The sequence below is a fragment of the Mastigoproctus giganteus genome, chromosome 3 (genome assembly GCF_048544385.1).
Source record: "Mastigoproctus giganteus isolate SK-2022 chromosome 3, ASM4854438v1, whole genome shotgun sequence".
In the NCBI taxonomy this organism is placed as follows: Eukaryota; Metazoa; Arthropoda; class Arachnida; order Uropygi; family Thelyphonidae; genus Mastigoproctus; species Mastigoproctus giganteus.
This window is the reverse complement of record NC_143577.1, coordinates 208588602-208613720: the sequence shown is the minus strand read 5'-3', so window position 1 is coordinate 208613720 and position 25119 is coordinate 208588602. Positions and strand designations below refer to the sequence as shown.

The 25119-nt window shown below is 37.6% G+C and overlaps 1 protein-coding gene across 1 annotated transcript in view; it reads left to right on the top strand.

Annotated features, from left to right (window-relative positions):
* Nucleotides 1-25119, top strand: part of LOC150088640 (cathepsin L-like) — a 98695-nt gene that overhangs the window by 14188 nt on the left and 59388 nt on the right. Inside the window, exon 4 of the mRNA XM_090369601.1 lies at nt 18937-19036. Within this exon, the coding sequence (XP_090225727.1) occupies nt 18937-19036 (100 nt within the window). The remainder of the gene's footprint in view (nt 1-18936; nt 19037-25119) is intronic.

Sequence of the window (25119 nt, the reverse complement as noted above, 5' to 3'; positions counted from 1 at the left end):
CGATGCAAAATATTCATTTAGTTTGTTAGCTACCTGAGCAGGATCATCAACAGTTGAACAATCGATATCAAGTGGACCAATTTAATTCATCCCTTCTTTCTAGAGTTAACATAAGTAAAGAACTCTTTGCTGTTTTTCTTTGCATCCCTTGCCAAAGATTTCTCGTAATCTGCCTTCGCCTAACTAACCTCCTTTGTAACTTGGTTACAGATCAACTTATATCTATCAAAGCCTAGTAGCTTCCAAGATAAGTTCTTTGAATGTTTCCCATTTTGAATTTGCTGTTGGTAACATCATCAGTTGGTTCCACTGTATAGAATTTAAATACTGTCTCAGACCATCGTAGTTGCCTTTACGAAAGCAATAACCTTTCCCTTTACCCCTGATGGTAGTTACCTCTGTGAGTAAATCCCACTTGAGCATACTGTGATCACTGTCACCTAGTGGTTCCTTTATCTGCAGATTCTTAATGCATATAGAATCACTACTGATAATCAAATCAAGAGTATTACTCCCTCTAGTTGCCTCCTGAACATGCTGATGTAGAAAACAATCATCCAATAAATCCACAAAAGCCTTGCTAGTGTGTGAGTGACCAACCCACAAATTCCAGTCACTATCTGAGAAATTAAAATCCCCCATTATAAGACTCTCTGATTTACTGGCCCACTCTATTTCCCTGTACAGTTTCTTATTATACTCATCAGAATCATTAGGCTTATAGCACACTCCTACTCTCAATTTTGATCTCCTAATGATTATGTCACACATGGCGCCTCCGTAGTCAGGTGGGAAGGAGCAGCAGTGCGTAGCACACGCTTCTTGATTAGACCGGGGTTCGAGCCCGTCACCACCAAACAAGGAGGATGCGGAAAGGTCAGGGAATGACCACTGCATATCCCGGAGCAATACGGCCTTAGTTGGTAATGCTCCTAAAAAAACCAAATAACAAAAATAGCTTATGTCACACCTAACTGACTCGACACTGCACTGTCCAGCGATGTCGACTGGCTTCACTTCCTTGGATTTTATGTATTTCTTAACTAATAGCATAACCCCTCCTCCCTTTCTATCCTTTCTGTAGACGTTGTACTCCCCAAATTCCAGTTCTGCATTCCTTATATCTGTGTATCCCAACATCTAGCATTGGTGTACACGCAAGTATACATGCACCTGTTCTTTTTCTTAGCGACCCTAACACAACCGATGTGTTTACTGGTACCGCAGTGACTCCCAGCAATCTCTGAAATACCTTGCATCTTGTTTTCCAGGCTTCTGCTCATTCCAATAGAAGCAGTGCAAGAATCACTTTCACCTCTGCTAGTGGCTACTGTTAATCTATTAGTCCTTGTATCCCCCCCCCCCAAGCTAGCAGTTTTCCAACCCACCTAACACTGTCTCGATAGCATCAGCAAATATTCTTGCACCCTTTCTATTTAAGTGTATCCCATCCCTGTAGAAGCAGTCTCTTCTGTTAAGAAGTACAGACCAGGCTGAAAAAAATTCTACCCCTTGAGCCTTGCACAATCTTTCCAGGGCCGAATTGATCGACAAGGCTCTCATCAAATACTCCCTCCTATCGTGTCTGGGCAGAATTGCAGACACTTTCAAATTCAACCCTAATTCACAGGTTTTTTTTTTTTTTTTTAGATGTTACCTACTTCCCCTAAACGTTTGTACCAATATTTTTGAGACACCCTGTATAATGAAATTGTTTGTTTGTTTGAAAAATGTTGTTAAACAGAAATTTGGTTATAAAAAAATATGACCATTTCAACAATGAAAAATATTGTAATTCTCAATATTCAGAAATATTGTGAAAGATGGGAATAAATCAGAAATAAGTGGGAATGAATAAATTTTCTAACATTTTAAAACAATTAATTTATAAATACATACATATTAAGAAATAACTACTTACACGATGTGCACAATATATTAGTACATGTTTAAGAATTGTTTTGTAAATTATTTGGTTATTTTTTGTTGTACACTGGATTTTACTGTACACAGTTCATAAAATGTTTGCATTTGTTGAAACACTTAAATATAATTTCTGGCATGTTTTCTTCACACTGAAAGCCTTGATGAAAAGTTTCAATTGCTGCCAACATTTCATGTTTGGAAGATTTAATATTGCCCTAATTTTCAACCAACTCATTGTCAATATTGTCACTAGTTCTTTGAATACTCCAAAATGTTGGAGTCACTCAGGTATTCAGCTGCTGTGATATCATTATCAACTTCTAAAAATTTGTCAAGGACAATTTCCCCACTGATCAAACCTCTCATTTGGAGTTCTTCCCAGGATTGCTCAATATCTCGTAGTAGTTCATCCCTCTCATTGCTGTTAATTGCCATTTTAGTAGAACCTACTTTTGTGAAACAATTCTTAATTGTGGTTTCCGTCACATCCACACTTTCACCAACAACTCTGATGTACACATCCGCAAATCTATAACAGAATCTTTAGGTTGGTCAATTTTTGTTTTCAGTATAAATTTTTTCAGTATGCATCTTTGGTAGTGCATTTTCAAATTCTTGATAATGCCTTGGTCCATTCACTGCAGTCTAGATGAGGTATTCGGAGAAAAGAAACAAGCTTTGAAATTACTGAGTGAAGGTGGGCAAGGTAATTGTCGACAATCAACGTGATTTTTCTGTTTTCTTTTGTAATCTTTCTATTGAAATTTAAAATCCACTCTTCAAAACTTTCACTCATCATCCAAGATTTTTTGTTGTAGTTGTAGGCCAACTCTAACAACTTTACTCCTTTTTAAACATTGGGGTTGTTTACTTTTGCCTATTATCAAAAGCTTCAGTTTTTCATTACCAGCCATATTTGCACCAACCAAGACTCTCTCATTACTATTTTTACCACCTAAACATTTATCACTTTTAAAAGTCAGTGTCTTTTTTGGCACACATTTGAAAAATACACCTGTTTCATCATCATTGAATATGTCTTTGGACTCGTAGTCCTCCATAATTTTTTTGAAAACTTTCTTTCCAGTGGGTACAGTCTTCTTCAATTAAAACTCCACTTTCACCAGAAATAACTTTTTCGAGTAAGGCATGGTGCTTTTTAAATTTATTCAGCCAACAAGAACTAGCTTGGAATGTTTTATGCCCCAGAAAAGTTGCATACTCTATATAATTTTCTTTTATTAATGGCCCTGATATCAGCATGTTTTGGTCTCGAATCAACTTCACCCACTTAAAAAATGGTTTCATTTAAATCTTCATACTAGCATAATTTCAAACACTTTGAACTGGATCCCGTTTCCTCAAGCAGTTTGAAAATCAAATCACAGTTTTACAGAATGGTTGACACACTACTGTGCCTGTGACACAGTATTTTAAAAATTTTAAAGTTTTTTTTCTTTTTTTTATTGCCCCAATCTAAAGTACTAAGCACTTCCACTTTTGTCTAAGAATATATAAATTCATACACCGACCATTGAATATAATTTAAAATTTAATATGACTACAATTTTTACAAAAAAAAAAAAAAAAATACAACAAGTCTGCTGTGGCCGAACATTTTTGGGAGAAGCAGCATCAAATCTCCCCGGAGGATGCTATTATTTTGGATCGTGCACATGGATACTGGGAGCGTAAATGGCTCGAGGGTTTACGGATTAGTTCATCCAGTAGGAATACAATAAACAGAGATAGAGGTATACGTATTAATCCTATCTTTGAAACAATTATATTAAGGTCGGATGAACGATTTTTTTTTTTTTTTTTTTTTTTCTTTGCCACGTTCCCGAGACATTTCCGCTTCCAGTTCTGACCATGTGCCGATTGAACCACGTGGAGAAATACCACGTGTGGAGGTACCGTGAGCCTGCTACTTAAGGAGATGTTGCAGGAAGTTATATCACTGTTGAAGAAGGGAGCTGACGCTCCCGAAAGCTTCAGATTTTTAGCGCTTTTAATGTTTTATATTTTAGCAAATTTTATTGTAAATGACCTTTTTATTACAGTTTTTAGCATTCCGTAATAGTTTATTGTAAATATATATATATATTTTTTTTTTTTTTTTTTTTTTTTGTAAAAATTGTAGTCATATTAAATTTTAAATTTTATTCAATGGTCGGTGTATGAATTTATATATTCTTAGACATGAGTTTTCCCGACCTCAGAGGCCTCTTTCAGGACACTTCCACTTTTTCCACTACACAAGGATTTCCTCTTAGACATTGTAAGGTTACTCACACAGCAGTTAAAGCAAAACTGAAATTTAGTGAAAGGCAATCACAGAAATTTAGTGAAAGTGTGGATGACTCATTTCTGCAAAACAACAGATGAATTTCTTGGATAAAGGTAAACCACTCTCTCCTAATTCTCTAATAGGGTGCTTTCAGTTTGAAAACGGGTTGACCAGAGCCAATGTTTGCATTGGGAATATGCCTCAAACTTTGCCAGTGGCTGTAGACACATAGATAGCAGTTGACCAGCGTGACTTCTCAGGACAGTACGAGCTGTTGTATAGGCTTTATGGGCACCATTAAATTGTGGTATGGTTTAGCTCTTAATTCGTGATCTTCAGAATTAATCCTTTAAGTCTTAAAAGTTGAAGGGATTAATTTTTAATAATTTTAGCTCTTAATTCATGCTTTCTACAGCATCAGCTCTATTGCTTAAAGGTAAAGTGACCAGACATCCCGGATTTCAGTTGTTTGCCCTGCATTGCAAACTGTCCTGGATTGTACAAGTAGCCTCCATACTTAATGGCAAACATAACACAAATGATTTGCATTATGTTTGCCTTAAACCAATGGCACAATAGAAAGAGTTTTTTTGATAGTAAATGAGTTGTGGATGTCAACAAAAACACAGCTGACTGTAGAAATGCTGAAAGCAATACTACAAGTTAAGTGCAAATTTGCTAATTCTTGTGAAGAATTTTATGAAGAAATAGCAAATAATGAATAATTATTAAAAAAAAATTCACTCAGCAGAAAAATATATTTAATTATATTATTAAATTTCTCTTGTTTTTATTGTTAAAAGAAGTATGTATGTATCATTATTATTGCTCTTTTATATTATTTCTCACTGATTGGGGTTTCCACCTCGTAATGGGTAGTGCTACCAAGTACACAGAGTAGTTGTTGTTACGTCTGTTGTTATTATTATTATTATTAGCCATATGGTGCAAGGAAGCGTGAGGCTTATGCTGCACCAGCCAAAAAAAAATTCTGAGTTACCCTGAGAGAGAGAGAGAGAGAGAGAGAGTAGAAGGGAATCACCAAGAAAGAGAAGAACGATGATATTCAGCTCAGGACCCTGGGTCTTGTAGTTGTTCACTGGGAGACTTATTGCTGCTAATCTGTTATGTAGGGTCTTTGGCATCATACCTGTGGTTGACACAATGATCGGGATGATCGTTACCTGTTGCATATGCCACATATCTTTGATCTCCTGTCTTAGGTTTGTGTACCTCCTGATTTTTTCCCCATGCAGCAGTTTTCTGCAGGTTGCCAGTGTTGGGTATTGCTATGTCAATTAGATAGATAGCCTTTTTCTTCTTGTCCGCAAGGGTTATGTCTGGTCCTGTCTTAACCGTTATTATGGTGTGGTCCCAGTACTGGTTGGGGTCTCTATTACTGCCTGGGGTTCGTACTTGAAGTATGGTACACTTTCATTGATCAAATGGTATTTCCTTGCTAGCTTATGATGTATTATCCTGGCTACCTGGTCATGTCTACGAGTGTACCCAGTCTGGGTGATCACCTTGCATCCCGCAGTGATGTGTTGGACGTTTCTGAGGCAAAGTGGCATCGTCAGTGTGTCACCTGACACTCCGGGCTCCTTGGTGATGTATTTTCTATAGTTTATGGCGTTGATTACCTGGTCTTGGATGGCGAGCATAAATCCTTCAGTCTCAGGGAAGAGTGTCCCACTTGTGAGCTATGCATTGGAAGCAATTTTATCTATGTGATCTTGATGGAGCCTTGTGTCTGCCATGGAGTGTCTTCTTTGCCCATCTTTCTAGCTTCATTTGTGCCTTCTGGATGGGAAGGGACTCCTTGCTTAGGTTGAGTGGGCATACCACCTGTCTATCTTCCTTATGGCCTGGTGGAGTGCTGCTATGTGTTTCTGGAAGTAATCCTTCAGGTTAGCAATCACTGTTTTCTGTTGCTCGATAAGGTCTATCAGGCCCCTTTCCTCCTTCTTTCTGAGCAATTGTCAGTCTCTCCATGGCTGACTTCGGGTAGTGTTGGCGGCTCTTGGTCATCATTATCCTTGTCTTTCTCATGATATCCTGCAGCTCAGTGTTAGTCCAATCTATGACCCAGAAGGAGTATGTTAGCACTGGGACTGCATAGGTGTTTATGGCTTTAACTGTGTTCCCTCTGTTCGGCTTTGCTTTCAGCAGGCTTCTGAGTCTCTGATGGTATTGTTTAGTCAGGCAGGCCTTAATTTCCTTGTGCTGTAACTGCTGAGCTTGCATCATCCCCAAGTATTTGTAGGCCTCTCTCACTGCCATGGCTTCGATCTCTTTACCAGTCTGCAACTGGTAGTTTTGGTTGACTAATTTTTCCTGGTGCAGTGTGTGGGTCTTGCATTTGTCTAGACCAAATTCCATCCTAATATCATTGCTGAATTCTTTGGTGATCCAGCGTAGTTGCTGGAGTTGCTTCTCAGTTGCTGTGTAGAGCTTGATGTCATCCATGTACATCAGGTGGGTGAGGGTGTATAGGTACTTCCTTCCTTCTTTGAGGTTATTATGGCTGCCATTATTTTTTACAGAAAAAATCTAACCTTTTTTTTTCACTAAACAAAAATGAAAATTGATTAAAAACATGACCCCTCTAATAAGTGTTTCCCCCCCTCTAATTACAATTATTCTTCTCAGTTCACATCCTTCATGCAACCCTCTATTCGTTACATAGCATAACATGAGGGTACCATATACTGAATATCAGCCTTTCTGTGAGAAAAAAAAAAAAATTATATATATATATATATATATATATATATATATATATATATATATATTTTTTTTTTTTTTTTTTTAAGAAGTTTGACCTTTTATTTGTTAAGTTTAGTTCAAAGAAGTCAAGGTATTTAATTTGTATTTTGTATCAATATTTTTATATATAAAAAATTAAAAAAATGTGTATATTGCTTCTAGGGGGGGGGGTTGAAAATCCCCCCACTAGATGTCCCGCTTTGGAATGCTAAGGATCTGGTCACTTTACCTAAAGGCCAAAGGTACAAACAATATATATCTAGGTCTCTTGAAATCATTTTGTTATATGGAAACTGTTTTCAATGGGGAGATGAAAAAAATTTTGCTATATGGAAGTTTGTGAAGGAGAGGTCCGACTGTATTTAGAAATATTGCTTTTTTATTATTTACTGCATTACAACTCTGTTGTTCAGCTCCGTGATTGTCCATCATTTCTTTTCCTGTCTCTTGAGTGGCAATCACAGAATTTGCATTAAATGACTGTTACTCAGTTCAGTATGAGTAAAAGGAGTCATATTGCAGAAGCTTTATAAATAAATAAATAAAAATCCCAGAATCCGGTTCTTTGTTATTAACACATGTGATGTATGGGGTAATGTTTCTCCAACCATTTTACTGAGCAATGCAAGGAGTGACGCAGACGTTGCTCCACTGTTTCCTTATTTATGTAATTTTTCTTGCTTTTGTCTTTATATTTAACACTTGCACTATGTTTACAAAAGTTTTAAAGTTTTTGTGCCTTAAAAAAATTTGCAATTGCAAACCTCAATGATTTTGTATAGTAGGCCTTCTTTCATCAGCTGTAGACAGAGGATATTTTGACTATCCTGATCTAGCATTTCAGCTCATTTAAAAGATTGTTCATAGCATTCATATCAGGAATGTGCTGGGTAGGCCAGTCCTATAATAATCTGCTAAAACAAGGCATCTGAAAGTCTCATTTTTTGTTCCAAGCATTATCATACTGATATGAAATTCCCATTAAAATTATTAGTCTAGATAGTGCAGAGTTGTTCAGAATATTAATATATGAGGACTGTGAGAATTCTAGGCATTGACCAGTGGTGCTAGACCAAACCATAGACTGCATTCTGTTGTAAAGAAAAAATTTTTTATTGGGAGATTTGAATTTCAGTTAATACTCTTTAAGCCCACACCCAACTGCTCAATCTGAACAGTAGTGCTACATAACCACTTCAAAGAACCTCATTCCAGATGCTAAGGATTCTGCTTTTGGTATCACATTGGAGTTGGGTGTTACAGCTCTACCATAGAATGAAACTCCCTGTGAACCTCAGTTTACAGAAACAACTTCTGGTATGGAGAGTTCTGTAACTATTCCTGAAGTACCAGCCAGATATTTTCTTCACTGTTTCACTCTTTTTTCTCTTCAGCTTGAACTGTATTTTCTCTCCATTTTTTTTAAATGAAAACATGAAAGCTATTAGAACATGTAGTACTTAGCACCATGCATGGGTTGAAGCTTGTTGACATTAGGTGCAGAAAGTTCAGGTGCCCTTGAATTACCAAGATTTTTTTCAGCTTGTGAGCATATACACCGATGAGCCAAAACATTATGACCAGTGAGTTGTTATGCAAATCAAAGCAACTGCAGTGAACTATGGCACATATGCAGGTCGGCACACGGTATAAAAAACACCTGATACTGAGCTCTGTTAATCAGTGTTACTCTTGTCCTTCAGATGGGAAAGGCGGTGGACTTAAGCGAATTTGACAAAGGCCAAATTGTAATTGCCAGATGACTGGGTCAGAGCATATCTGAAATGGTACAGCTGGTGGGATGCTCCTGGTCAGCCATGGTTAGTACTTACAAAAGGTGGTCCGAGGAGGGGAAACCCACGAACCGCCGGCGAGGTGTTGGATGACCATGGCTCATCGATGCTTGAGGTGAGCAAAGGCTCTCCCAGATGGTACGTGGCAACAGAAGGGTGACTGTGGCGCAACTCGCTGGTAATTGGAATGCTTGTGATGGGAGTAATGTGTCACAACACACAGTACATCGAACCCTGCTGAAAATGGGGCTGCGTAGACGCAGGCTGCTTGAAGTGCCTATGCTAACCAGGGTTCACTGGCAACAGTGCCTACAATGGGCATGCAAACATCGAAACTGGACCTTGAGTGATTGGAAGAAGGTTGTCTGGTCCAATGAATCACATTTCTGTTGCACCAAGTGGATGGCCGGGTACATGTGCATCGTTTACCTGGGGAAGTGATGGAGGCTGGATGCACTGTGGGATGAAAACAAGCCAGTGGTGGTGGTGTCATGCTTTGGGCAATTTTCTGCTGGGGGACCCCGGGTCCAGACATCCATGTGCCGGGCACTCTGACATATACCACCTACCTAAACGTCATTGCTGACCAGGTACACCCTTTCATGGCAATGGTCTTCCCCTATGGCCGTGGTGTCTTTAAGCAGAATAACGAGCCCTGTCACACTGCCTGGATTGTTCGAGACTGGTTCGCAGAACATGAGGAAGACTTCCAGGTATTGCCCTGGCCTCCAAATTCCGCAGACATCGGGCCCGTCGAGCATCTGTGATTTGTGTTATTTGTGTTGGAACAGCAACTCCGATCTGTTGTGTCTCAGCCATAGACTTTACAGGAGTTAAAGGATCTGCTGGTTATGTGTTGGTACCAGATACCACAAGACACATTTAGAAATCTTGTAGCATCCATGCCTTGCCCGGTATGAGCTGTTTTGGCTGCACATGGAGGACCAACATCATATTAGGTAGGTGGTCATAATGTTTTGGCTCATTGGTGTATATTTACAGACATAATGCATTATTGCAGTGCATCCTAAGATGTGTTGTCAAAAAAAATTATAGCATAAAAAAAAGTCTGCCTTTTGATAGCTTTGCCATTGGTAGTTGACATTGGGAGGCTAAAACAGATTTCAGGAGCAAGCAAGAGCAAATAACTGATATGGTATCCAACAGTCAAACTTCTTTGAAACCCTTTATGCTCTGCATTATGACTCATAATGGTTATTGCTGATTTGTGGTGCTGCTTGACATTTTTGTAGCTGTGTGTGCGTGTGTGTGCATGTGTGCAAACACACACTTTGCATACCACCAGTTTAACATACTTCATTAGTGTAGGAAAGGCATTCGAGTATTGCTGAGAGAGAGTACTTAAATTCCCTTTTTACCTGTTTTTGACGTTGGTGCTGCTGAAACTTTAATGAAATTTTAGTGGCAGGGGTTGGAATTCGCTATAATAGATTTTTCTGAAGTTATATTTTGCCCTATAAATATTAAAATTTTTACTTGCTAAGAAATCAGAACTAAATTCTCCAATGCAGGAGACTTTCAAGGGCATTTTTATTGTGTAATTGAACTGTAGATTTAAATCTGTGAAGTACTGCATTTTGTTAATGCTACTAAGTGTGTAAGGTGGTTGTGTGTGGCCACGACGAGGTTTTTTTTGGTCTAAATCATTGATGAATTGCCTCTGTCCCTTGTATAAAAGAAAGATGATGGTTAGAAACAAATTTTAAAAAGTTAAATGACAGAGCAGAAGACAGGGTATTTGATGGTCTCTAACTTGATAAAAGCATAATTACTTGGATTGATCCTCTAACAAATAAGCATAAACTTATTGGATGAGACTATTCAGTATTAATAATATTGTTAATTTTTATACAGACACATGTTAATTTTTATACAGACACTTGAAAAAAAAATTTTTTTTTTTTTCATGTCTAAGGCTTCAGTGTCTAAACTCTTCACTTAGGTTTGCCTAGCTGGACCAATATTGGTAGTTTCTAAAACTCCCATCTGTACTAATACTAATAGATTCTTACCATTAGCAGAAAAAATAAAAAAAACTTATCATTAGAAACATATCAAGGAACAAAATTTCAAAATAATTATGTAACAAAGTAAGTTTAAAGTGTGTTGTTGAAGCTAATACTATAAGGATCAGTTTATGTGAATTCTTATGTGTTTTCATGCTTATATTAGTTCTTGTTTAGATGTTAAGAGATTCCTGATCACATTGATCCATGTGAACATTTGGCTTGCTAGAATAAGTTATTGCAGTATTGTTGAAAAAAAAAAAGGGGGGGGGGAAAACTTAGGTATCCATACCTCTAAATTTTCCTTCAGTACCATGTAATGGGAATGTGCTGCAGCCTCAGTGCTGCATAAGTTAACCTCCTCTAATGCTGAATGAGTTAACTTCTTTGCCATTCTATTCATTGAAATATTTGCATGCTTCTCAGTTGTATGGATTAAAACCTGGAATCTAGATGGTGAAGAAGCCTTAGTTATTCGGTCATCTTCAGTTGATGCCACCTTCATACTTTGAATGCACTCAATAAGATCCTTATAGACCTCTTTCCTCTAATTCATTATTCGACTTGCAACTATAAGATAGGGTGCTATCCATGCACATGATCGAATTAGCTGCTACCATTGTCTGAAATAGGAAATAGGAAGTTAGTTCACCACATAGGTTCAACTATGTGGTAAACTAATTATGTATGCAATAAGACCATGAGAATAACTAAGTGTTATAATAGGCTTCCCCTACTAGACAAATGGAACATCTCTGCCATATTTGCTTGTGCCATTAAAAAAAAAAAAAAAAAAAAAAGAAGAAACAATCTGGCATATTGGCAGCAAGGGGATGGATATCTTATGTGGGTAAACAATATTTGTCTCTAATCTATTATGCCTGTAACAAACCACCAGAAGCACTGTGACAAAGACAGATAATTGTATATATTTTGCTTGTTATATAAACATACTCTTTTTCTCTTTACATGACTATTTTTGTCTTATATGGGACTTCCAAACCTAATTGTTTTGCAGTACCTAGTTTTAGAATATTGACTGAATATCACAAATAAAACATAGCATATAAGTGGATTTAGGACTCCTGTTTGTCTTAATTTTCTTTGAACTATGGAATTGTCCAACTTCCTATACTTAAAGCTTCATTTAGCTACATTAGCTAATTTTTCTTGGTGGGAAACTTAAAAAATAGGGTCTGTTTGTGTTATTTAATTCTTATTCAGAGCCCATACCCTGTAGTTTGACACAACTGCAGAAAGTTGAAGAAATATGTTTGGTATCTGGAAAATCTCTCCTTAAGCTTTGAAAACAATATTGGTTGGTCTACAATAGAGCATGTTGAGCCACAAAAAAAGTTGACAATGCATACTTAATCAAGTTCTTTCATACTTTAGCTGGTTTTTCCATGTCATTCATCCAGGATTAATGCTCTGAATAATCTGTTTTTCCTCATACGAGACCTGGTTTCATTTGGTTATTTACATCAGCAGTCACAATAATTAAATATGGTACACTAAAAATCCTTCAGCAATTTTAAAAAAGACCTTTGCACTTGCAAACATTTTGTGTGTGTGTTGTGTAAATAACTAAATAAGATGGGTAGCAATTTAAGAATTTAAGGAGTAAATTCTTGAAAAAAAAAAAAAAGAGATTAGAGAGGATGTTACAATGTGTGTTTGGTAGCTGTGGTATTTTTTTTTTTTGTTTTAGAATTAATACTCTAGTTCACTAACTGTGGTTTCACATAGGGTTTGCTGCTTGATATGTTCCTATTACAATTTATGGGGGGTTGAGAGATCTGCACAATATGTTTCCTGCAAATTACAGGAGAAGAGGTTTAGACTGTATTGTAGGAGGTTTTATTTTGGCCAGCAAGTTGTTGTTTATTGGAACAAGGTTACCTCAGCAGGTAGTTGAAGCTGACAGCTTGGAGAAATTCAAACCTAAATGACAAGGGATGTTATTTTTGATTTATTATTATTATATTTATTATTTATTTCTTGTTTGGCTGGTACAGCACGAGCCTGTGGCTTCCTTGACCTATATTGCTAATGCTTTTAAATTATTTATACTTTAAAAGCAACAGACTGATCAAGTGGCATGTAAATTGTTTTGCATGAAATTAAAATAATATATAAAATTTTTTAAACATGAAATATGACTTGTAGAAAACTGCCCTACTTGTTTTCAATAATTTCAGAAACTAAACTTCTGCTACTTTTAGAGAATATTTAATTTTAATTTAGTTACACTAATGACAGGTCAGAGGAGGTAATGATTCCCAACTTTTAAATAGTCAGTTTCTTCTTTTCTTGTTCTAATATTCTAAAATAAAAAAAAAATAAAAAAAAGCTATTTCTATTATGAAAATGTTATTTTTACTTTTTATTGCTTATAGTTATTGACCAAGGGTGCCAATATTACATGCCACTTGATCGTCTGATGGCTGAAGTATAAAATGTACCAATTCAATTATAAAAGTTGGTTTAGAAAAAAAAAAAAAAAAAAAAAGAACTACTGACATTCTGAAATAGTCTATTTTTGCAGTGTACTTAGTACTGTTGAAATGAACAAATCAATGAGAACCATCTATTCACAGCTATTGTCATTATCTACAAAATGAAGTGTGAAAATTATCCCTTTAGTTACCAAGTTAAAAAAAAATGTTTATTATATTAATTATAATAAATATTTTAGGTTTGCAGTGGCTAGAGTAATATTAGCCAGTATGAGGAATGAATTATGAAAAATGGTTCATACCTGGTCATGTTATAATATACATTCAAATTTGAGTATGTGTGTGCACACACACACACACACCTTACTCATTTCATGAAAGCTGGCATGCTCACTGACATTGTAATCAGTTTATATATTTAAATTTCTTTTCCTTTACAGGATATGATATAATTAACAGTTGAAAACAAAATGGGACTGTGCATTTAAAATCATAATCTTTTAGGATTATGTGGGTTCATTCTAATGTTTAGCATTAGCATTAGCATTAGCATTAGCAGAGGCATATGATGCAAGAAAGCAAGCTAATTCAGCATCAGCCAAAAAAAAAAAAACCCACTCCCATTTCACCCCTCCGTTCGTTCGAAATACCTGTCCAGTTGAGCTTTAAATTTGTTTAGGCTATCAACTTCAACAACAAGTGATGGAAGTCGGTTCCACCAACCAACCACCCGCTGGCCAAAGGCAAATTTCCGCACATCTATCCGACATCCGTCCTTCCTCAATTTGAATTTATGCCCTCTGAGGTGATTATTCTGAGAAAGATGAAGAATCCCATTGGCATTGAGCATGCTCAAACCATTCAAAGCCTTATACACCTCTATCAGATCACCTCGCCGGTGCCTAGCCTCCAAACTCTGTAATTTGCAAAACTTAAGCCTTTCTTCGTAAGAGCAACCCTTTGTTCCATTTACTAATCTTGTTGCCCTTCTCTGTACCCGTTCCAGCAGCTCTACATCCTTCTTGAAATGAGGCCTCCAGACCTGTATACAGTACTCAAGATGTGGCCTTACCATTGCCTTATACAAGGGAATAATCACCTCCTTATCCCTGCTAGAAAAATTCCTGTATATCATTGACAAGACACCATGAGCTACTCTTGCAGCTCGTCTGCACTGCTCAGAGAACTTCATATCTGCCTGCACAATTACCCCCAGGTCCTTTTCATTCTCCACCACTGTCAGTGTAGTACCGCAGAGTTGATACGTTGCTCTGGGGTTACTGTTTCCCATATGCAGCACTTTACATTTGTCGATGTTAAACCTCATTTGCCACCTCTCAGCCCATCTGTTCAACCTTTCCAGATCCTGTTGCAGGAGCATAGCGTCAGTATTGTCCTTAACGACCTTGCCAACCTTTGTATCATCTGCAAACTGGGACATTAAACTTGATATCCCATCATCAATATCATTCATAAACACCGAAAACAACAACGGACCCAACACTGAACCTTGAGGAACTCCACTAATAACATTAGTCCACGTTGAGCAGTGTCCATTGATTACCACTCTCTGTCTTCTGCCACTCAACCATCCCCTTATCCATAGCAGCAATTTGCCTCCAATGCCACACTGCTCCAATTTGTGCAGCAGTCTTCCATGTGCAACAGTATCAAAAGCCTTTCTAAGATCCAAATATATAATATCAAAGTTATTCCCTGCATCCAGTTCTTTTGTGACTACATCATAGTATCCAATCAAATTGGTCAGGCAAGACCTGCCCTTAACAAAACCATGCTGCGTCTGAGCTATAACTGAATTCTTGTCTAGATGATCCTGCAGTGCTTCTTTAACCAGTGCCTCCATTAATTTACCTGGAACAGAAGTTAAACTAACAGGTCTATAATTACTTGTGTCAGCCTTTGATCCTCCTTTGTGAATTGGGGTTACATTTGCACATCTCCAGTCTATGGGTACCTCCCCTGAGTCCAAAGAAGCTCTCATAATTATGGCTAGGGGTTTGCATACTTCCTTTGCTGCCTCCTTTAATATAACTGGATAGATCCCATCCACCCCAGGTGCCTTTTTTATGTTTATCCTCAACAATCTCTCCTCCACTTTCCTCTCAGTTATTACAAAATCATCCAGCTCACTGCCATGTTTACTTTACCTACATCATTCTCCTTCCTGAATAACTCCTCATGCGTGAATGTAGATGCAAAATACTCGTTTAGATTGTTAGCCACCTGAGCAGGATCCTCAACTGTTGAACCATCAATATCCAGTGGACCAATCTGATTCATCCCTTTCCTTTTCGAGTTCAAGTATGTAAAGAACTCTTTTCTGTTTTTCTTTGCATCCTTTGCCAAGGATTTTTCATAGTCTGCCTTTGCCTGCCTAATCTCCTTTGTGACTTGGTTACAGACCAACTTATATCTATCATAGGCTTCCATGTCACCCATTAATTTGTATGTATCCCATGCATTTTTCTTCTCTGCCACATGTCTCATTAGTTCATCTGACAACCATTTAGGCCTAAACCTTGAACAATATTTCTTAGTTGGTATGTAAAGCCTGGTAGCCTCCAAGATTAGTTCCTTGAATGCTTCCCATTTTGAGTTTGCTGTTGGTAACATCATCAGTTGGTCCCACTGTATAGAATTTAAATACTGTCTCAGACCATCATAGTCGCCTTTACGAAAACAAAAACCCTTCCCTTTACCTCTGATTGTAGTTACCTCCTTGAGTAAATCCCACTTCAACACACTGTGATCACTGCCACCTAGTGGTTCATTTATCTGCAGGTTCTTAATGCATGAAGAATCACTACTGATAATCAGATCAAGAGTATTGCTCCCTCTTGTTGCCTCACGAACATGCTGATGTAGAAAACAATCATCCAATAAATCCACAAAAGCCTTGCTAGTGTGCGAGTGACCAACCCACAAATTCCAGTCAATATCTGGGAAATTAAAGTCCCCCATTATAAGACTCTCTGATTTACTGGCCCACTCTATTTCCCTGTACAATATCTTATTATACTCATCAGAGTCATTAGGCCTATAGCACACTCCTACTTTCAATTTTGATTTCCCTATGCTTATGTCACACCAAACTGACTCGACACTGCCCTGTCCATCGATGTCGACTGGCTTCACTTCCTTGGACTTTATGTGTTTCTTAATTAATAGCATAACCCCTCCTGTCCTGTCTATCCTTTCTATACACATTGTATTCCCCAAATTCCAGTTCCGCATTACTTATATCTGTGTGACACCACGTCTCTGATATCCCAACAATATCTGCCTTTGATGTTTTGAGCAATACCTCAAATTCATCAAATTTATTTACCAAACTCCTAGCATTGGTGTACACGCAGGTATACATGCACCTGTTTCTATTCTTAGCTACTCTAACACAACCCATGTGTTTACTTGTACCGCAATGACTACCAGCAGTCTCTGAAATATCCTGCATCTTGTTTTTCAGACTTCTGCTCATTTCAATAGAAGCAGTGCAAGAATCACTTCCACCTCTGCCACTGGCTACTGTTAATCTATTAGTCCTTGTATCCCCCCCAACTAGCAGTTTTCCGACCCACCTAACACTGCCTCGACAGCATCAGCAAAAATTCTTGCACCCTTTCTATTTAAGTGTATCCCATCCCTGTAGAAGCAATCTCTCCTGTTAACAAGTACAGTCCAGGCTGAAAAAAATTCTACCCCTTGAGCCTTGCACAATCCCTCCAGGGCCGAATTGATCGACAAGGCTCTCATCATATACTCCCTCCTATCGTGTCTGGGCAGAATTGCAGACACTTTCAAGTTCAACCCTAATTCACGGCTTTTTTTCAACAGTGACCTGTACTTGCTAAGTAATTCCGCCGGTCTCCTACTCTTAATATCATTTGTGCCAACGTGTACAACTATATCACCTTTTGTGCCGTTAAAAGATGATATCCGCTCTACAACGTCATCAACCTTTGCCCCTGGCAGACATACCCTGGTCCTATTCCACCTATCCTTTTTACAAAGTATGTTCCCCGTTTCCCTGACAATAGAGTCACCAACAACTACTAGTTCCTGTGGGACCAGCGCATTCTGCCTAGGGGGCTGCCTCTGTGTTGCCTGATGACCAAGTGCAAGCTCTGGCGTTGATGTGGGCAGCTGAGAGCTTGATGGGCCCCTCAATTTATTACCTTTGAGGGCATCCACCCTGTCCTTCAAGCTCTCATAAAGGCCCATAACAACGCTGAGTTGTCGCCTGATTTCCTTGCACTCCTTACATCGTGCACACACAAAGACATCCCCCTTGGCAGTATCATGTCCCGTACCCGACTGCTCCGCAAACATCAAGCAAACAGTGCATTTTAATAGACTGTGATTCAGAGGGCAACTGCCCCCCTCAGTTCTCCCCTGAACCACAGCACTCCCATTAGCTTGAGCCTTTTGCTTTGCTGCTGTGGTCAGAGTCATGATTCCGATTTAATTCAATAAAATTCAAAACAAAAATTAAATCCTTAAGTTATATCCCAAAACAGTTATGTTATATATATATTTTTTTCGGTATCTAGTGTTTTCTATGAGTTCCCTTTATAAAACTTCCGTATCACGTGCACCACTATAGTTATGTATTAATTATTTGTTACGATTAAGTCGTTATATATATATATATATATATATATATAGAGTTAAAAGTACAATTTAATTGACAATAAAGTTTATCAAGATTAATAGATTTACTGATTAATTGACAATATTATATTATGCACTATACTACACTAAGCTTATGCTATCGTGTAAAAATGGCGGGAATTCACGAACGGTATTTCTACGGACTCGTAAGTATTGATTAGCTTCCAAATCTCGCTATCTCAATTTAGAATAAACTAAGGATCCTGACTAGGTCTATAATCTACTTATAGAAGATAATTTGATATAACAGTTGGTTAATAAATCGACTAAATTTGGTTTGTGACACGTGGATTTGATACCGTTACCGATACTAAGTAATATCTACAAAATCTCTGTCTAAGTTAAACTTTAAACTAAGTATCGTAACTAGGAATATAAAGCTACTCTAGAAAATAAGTTAATATGACAATTTAAACTAATAAAGCAGAAAATAAATCAGGAAAAACTTCTCTGTTTTTTTCATATTAAACTTTTCTTCTAAGGCAGAATGACAATTTTTCTTCTAAGGTTCAACTGAGAATGTTACCTTCTCAGAAGGTAACATTCTCAGTTCAATTAACATAATAAACTGAATTCTATGATGTATGATGTATCTAATCTGCCATAGCTAAACTCATTCACTAATTCACCCTTAAATAAATTTTATGATAAAACATTTTAAGATATTTCATTTATTTTGTGCATATATTTGAAAAATTTTTTTCATTATTAGTGAAAAAAGCAAGGTTTATTTATGAATTGGTTTATTTGTGATTAAAAGTGACAAAAAGTTTATTTTCATAAATTAATTATAGTTTTATTGCTTTTTGGGCTAGATAAATTGGGCTAGAATAATACAAAAGAAATAACCCATAATGACACCCAGGCCAGAGGTTTCACATTTGAAACTAAGTATTTACACAAATTAGTAACAGAATACTAAATTGAAATATAGTTTTCTTTTACTCTTTTAATGATTTAATTCATTTTTTGTATTTCAGAAAGTTCAGCATCAGAGCACATCTGATGAAGAATATATTGCCAAAACGATGTTTATAGATTTTGTCGAGCTACATAAAAAGCAATATGGTAGTTTACTAGGTAAATGAATTACATTTTTAAAATTTGTTTTTAATGCATTCTCTTTTAAATATAATTTTGTTCCATTTACTTATGGAATAAAATTAAATACGTTAAAAATTTTATGTGGTGTTTAGGACAAATATCATTTAATGAAACATGTGTCTGAATATCTTGACTACCTTAATTATCAGGTGCTAATTAGCAGCATCTTATTAAAGGTTTTTTAATTTAATACATGAGAAGAATTCATTAAGTCTAAAATATCTGTAAATGGATGCCAAATTAGTTTCAGAAATTTAAAAATCTGATTTGATCTCTACTGGGACTTATTTTGGTTTCCTCTAGTTTTAAATCATTTGTTTGCTTGCTTTCTCTTCTCCCTTTGTCCTTTCCTCTTCTCACCTCTCCTTTGACAGACTTTAATTTTCTCTCTCTCATATCCAGATACTCTCTGCAGTTATATAAATTAGGAGCATTTTTTTGTTTAGGTATTTCACTGTTTAGTACCATTGTAAAATTTTTCTTATTGGTTTTAAGTTTTATTATATTCTCAACTGAAGTCCATTATAAAGGAAATCTGGGTAGAGGGTTTGCATTCTCTTCCTTGCTTCACTCAAAGACATGCTTTTCCATGAACTGTGCAATCATTTTTCTGACACCACATGGCATCATTGAACCTGTTTTCTGGGGTTAGTGCCTATAATTCCAAAGGATTGCTTCTGCATTGCTTCCATTCTAGTAGTAGAGCTTCATAATCAAAACACTTTTAGTGAAGCAAGACTTATCATGTTCCTAACATTGCAGTATCATCTGCAGTATATTGTACCTTTCATTCCATATTTATGCATGAATGGAGCGGGATGTGCAAATTGTTCATTGTACTTCCCCCTTGGTGGTGATTTTTGGATGCAAGGAACATACCTGCCAAATTTGCATTTGGCAGGTATGTTCTAATGGAGGAAATCTGCATTTCCTCCATTAGATTGCACTCCAGAGCACTAAATAAAGATACTTTAATTATGGCTGCCTACATTAACTGCCACTTTTAACTGTCTCAGGACTTTTCATCAGATTAACGAATGCCATTATGGATTCAGCCAGTATCAGCCCATAGGGGATATCTTCAGTTATGTTGCTCATCTTTGGATAAATTCTTTGGGAAAGGCTGGAGAAGCATTTCTTATATTAGTCCATCTGAAGAATAACCTTCTACCTCCGATTCATATAAGAATTTTCCCTGTGATTTCAATATGTTCCAAGTTATACAGTAACTCATGTGGCACAGAGTCAAATGCTTTGATGAAATCCAAGTAAACAATGTTGAAATTATTTTCTACATCAACTCATGACTGTCAAAATATCTAATTAGTTTAGTTAAACATGATTTTCTCTGCAAAACCATGATGTGTTTCTTTCAGAATTCCATTTATATTTAAATTTTTTTTTTTTTTTTTTTTATGAAAAACCCCAGACACGAAAGGTATCAAAACCTATAGTACTTAGTACCGTGCATGGGTTGAAGGAGAAGTATGGGTATGCCGGAAACTTTGCTCTAGAGATTAAACATGGGTTTCACCACTTCAAGCCTCCAATAAGCAAAGTGGTGGTATTTCACCGGTTGATGAAAGTCATCTACCACCTACAGTGATCCTCTATTGAACTCTTGATCATTGCCTTCATGATTTTCCCTACCATTGAAGTTAGATTGACTGATCAGTAGTTACAGACTTCATTCTTAGAACTGCTTTTATGAATTGATGATACATTGCACTTCTCCAATCCAAGAGACTCCCTCATAATTAATGTTACTGGTTCAATGCACTCTCTTTGCTACCTTCCTCAAAATTACAGGTTATATGCCAACAACTTCAGGAGCCTTATTCAGCTTTAGGGTTAAAATATTTTTCTAATAATTTACATCCTTCTACATCCTTCTACATCCTTCTACATCGCTCTACATCCTTCTTGAAATGAGGCCTCCAGGCCTGTATACAGTTCTGAAATTTCATTATGGCTAATTTTGTGCTTTCTGATTTCTCTTTATCATGAAGGGTTTTTCTTCTGTAAATATCAATGCAAAGTATCTGTTCAGTTCATTTGCAACATTGGTGTGCTCATTACACAAAGGTCCAATCTAATTCATTCTTCTCTTCTTTGTATTCATATATGTGAAACTCCTTATTCCCACTCTTTGCTCTCTTAACCAGCAGATTTCTCATAATATGCCTTTACCAGTCTACATAAGCTTCAGTACTTTTTATTGCTCTGTAACTTTATCATTCTATCTTTTTCTGCTCTGTTAAACTGGCTAGCTCATTATTCATCCAGCTTGGAATCCTCCTTGTGCTGTATTTTTTCAATGGTATATACATATTCAAGGCATCTGTGACTATAGCTTTAAAGGTATACCATAAGTCTGTTATTTGTAATCTACAAGCTATCCTCTCAGTTGATAGAGGTCATGAAGTACCTTAAGCTGTCATAATCTCCTTTCCTGAAAATCAAACCCACTCCTCTGCTATTAAGAACTGCTGTCTCTCTCTCTCTCTCTCTGTGATTGCTCCCTGCTAATGATTCATGTACTGTCAGCACTATGTGATGTCATTTGATTCATCGGCGATGATCAGGTCTAAAATATTCTTCTCTATTACGTTTCTTGATATTGTGATACAAATTAAATCACTTGGTTGATTTTAAAATTAGCATTAGCATTAGTAGAGGCATTTGATGCAAGAAAGCAAGCTTATGCAGCATCAGCCAAAAAAAAAAATAAAGTAAAATAAATAAATAAAAAATAACCACTTCCACTTCACCCCTCTGTTCGTTCGAAATACCTGTCCAGCCGAGCCTTAAACTTATTTAAGCTATCAACTTCCACGACAAGGGATGGAAGTCTGTTCCACCAACCAACCACCCGCTGGCTAAAGGCAAATTTCCGCACATCTATCCTACATCTGTCTTTCCTCAATTTGAATTTATGCCCTCTCAGGTGATTATTCTGAGCAAGAGGAAGAATCTCATCAGCATTGAGCATGCTCAAACCATTCAAGGCTTTGTACACTTCTATAAGATCACCTCGCTGGTGCCTAGTCTCCAGACACTGTAATTCGCAAAACTTAAGCCTTTCTTCGTAAGAGCACCCCTTTGTTCCATTCACTAATTTTGTTGCCCTTCTCTGTACTTGTTCCAGCAGCTCTACATCCTTCTTGAAATGAGGCCTCCAGGCCTGTATACAGTACTCTAGGTGTGGTGTGGCCTGACCATTGCCTTATACAAGGGAATAATCACCTCCTTATCCCTGCTAGAAAAATTCCTATATATCATTGACAATACACCATGAGCTACTCTTGCAGCCCGTCTGCACTGCTCAGAGAACTTCATATCTGCCTGCACAACCACCCCCAGGTCCCTTTCATTCTCTACCACTGTCAGTGTAGTACCACAGAGTAGATACGTTGCTCTAGGGTTGCTGTTTCCCATATGTAGTACTTTACATTTGTCAATGTTAAACTTCATTTGCCACCTCTCAACCCCATCTGCTCAACCTTTCCAGATCCTGTTGCAGCAGCATACTGTCAGTAGTGTCCTTAACAACCCTGCCAACCTTTGTATCGTCTGCAAACTTGGACATTAAGCTTGATATACCATCATCAATATCATTTATAAATACAGAAAACAATAAAGGACCCAATACTGAACCCTGAGGGACGCCACTAATAACATTAGTCCATGATGAGCAGTGTCCATTAATTACCACTCTGTCTTCTCTCCCTCAACCACCCCTTTATCCATAGCAGCAATTTGCCTCCAATGCCACACTGCTCCAATTTGTGCAGCAGTCTTCCATGTGCAACAGTATCAAAAGCCTTTCTAAGATCCAAGTATATAAAATCAAAGTTATTCCCTGCATCCAGTTCTTTTGTGACTGCATCATAGTATCCATCAAATTGGTCAGGCAAGACTTCCCTTAACAAAACCATGCTGTGTCCGAGCTATAACTGAAGTCTTGTCTAGATGATCCTGCAGTGCTTCTTTAACCAGTGCCTCCATTAATTTTCCAGGAACAGAAGTTAAACTCACAGGTCTATAATTACTTGTGTCAGCCTTTGATCCTCCCTTGTGAATTGGGGTCACATTTGCACATCTCCAGTCCATGGGTACCTCCCCTGAGTCCAAGGAAGCTCTCATAATTATGGCTAAGGGTTTGCTTACTTCCTTTGCTGCCTCCTTTAATATAACTGGATAGATCCCATCCACCCCAGGTGCCTTTCTTGTGTTTATCTTCAACAATTTCTCCTCCACTTTCCTCTCAGTTATTGCAAAATCATCCAGCTCACTGCCAGAGTTTAACTCACATCTGGCATTCCCCTTCCTGAATAACTCCTCATGTGTGAATGTCGATGCAAAATATTCATTTAGTTTGTTAGCTACCTGAGCAGGGTCATCAACAGTTGACCCATCGATATCAAGTGGACCAATCTGATTCATCCCCTTCCTTCTAGAGTTTACATAAGTAAAGAACTCTTTGCTGTTTTTCTTCGCATCCCTTGCCAAGGATCTCTCGTAATCTGCCTTCGCCTGCCTAACCTCCTTTGTAACTTGGCTGCATATCAACTTGTATCTATCATAGGCTTCTGTGTCATGTGTTAATTTGTATGTATCCCATGCATTTTTCTTCTCTGCCATATGCCTCATTAGTTCATCTGACATCCATTTTGGCCTAAACCTTGAACAATATTTCTTAGTTGGTATGTAAAGCCTAGTAGCTTCCAAGATAAGTTCTTTGAATGCTTCCCATTTTGAATTTGCTGTTGGTAACATCATCAGTTGATCCCACTGTATAGAATTTAAATACTGTCTCAGTCCATCGTAGTCGCCTTTACGAAAGCAATACCCCTTCGCTTTACCCCTAATGGTAGTTACCTCTTTGAGTAACTCCCACTTCAGAACACTGTGATCACTGCCACCTAGTGGTTCATTTATCTGCAGATTCTTAATGCATGAAGAATCACTACTGATAATCAAATCAAGAGTATTACTCCCTCTAGTTGCCTCCCGAACATGCTGATGTAGAAAACAATCATCCAATAAATCCACAAAAGCCTTGCTAGTGTGTGAGTGACCAGCCCCCAAATTCCAGTCAATATCTGGGAAATTAAAATCCCCCATTATAAGACTCTCTGATTTACTGGCCCACTCTATTTCTCTGTACAGTTTCTTATTATACTCATCAGAGTCATTAGGCCTATAGCACACTCCTACTCTCAATTTTGATCTCCCAATGCTTATGTCACACCAAACTGACTCGACACTGTACTGTCCAGCGATGTCGACTGGCTTCACTTCCTTGGATTTTATGTGTTTCTTAACTAATAGCATAACCCCTCCTCCCTTCCTATCTTGTCTATCCTTTCTGTAGACATTGTACTCCCCAAATTCCAGTTCTGCATTCCTTATATCTGTGTGACACCACATCTCTGAAATCCGAACAATATCTGCCTTTGATGTTTTGAGCAATACCACAAATTCATCAAATTTATTTACTAAACTCCTAGCATTGGTGTACATGCAAGTATACATGCACCTGCTCTTCCTCTTAGCCACCCTAACACAACCCATGTGTTCACTTGTACCCCCATGATTCCCAGCAGTCTCTGAAATATCCTGCATCTTATTTTCCAGGCTGCTGCTCATTCCAATAGAAGGAGTGCAAGAATCACTTTTTTCTCTGCCAGTGGCTACTGTTAATCTATTAGTCCTTGTATCCCCCCAATCTAGCAGTTTTCCAACCCACCTAACACTGCCTCGATAGCATCAGCAAACATTCTTGCACCCTTTCTATTTAAGTGTATCCCATCCCTGTAGAAGCAGTCTCTCCTGTTAAAAAGTACAGACCAGGCTGAAAAAAATTCTACCCCTTGAGCCCTGCACAATCTTTCCAGGGCCGAATTGATCGACAGGGCTCTCATCATATACTCCCTCCTATCGTGTCTGGGCAGAATTGCAGACACTTTCAAATTCAACCCTAATTCACGGCTTTTTTTCATCAGTGACCTGTACTTGTTAAGTAATTCCGCTGGTCTCCTACTCTTAATATCATT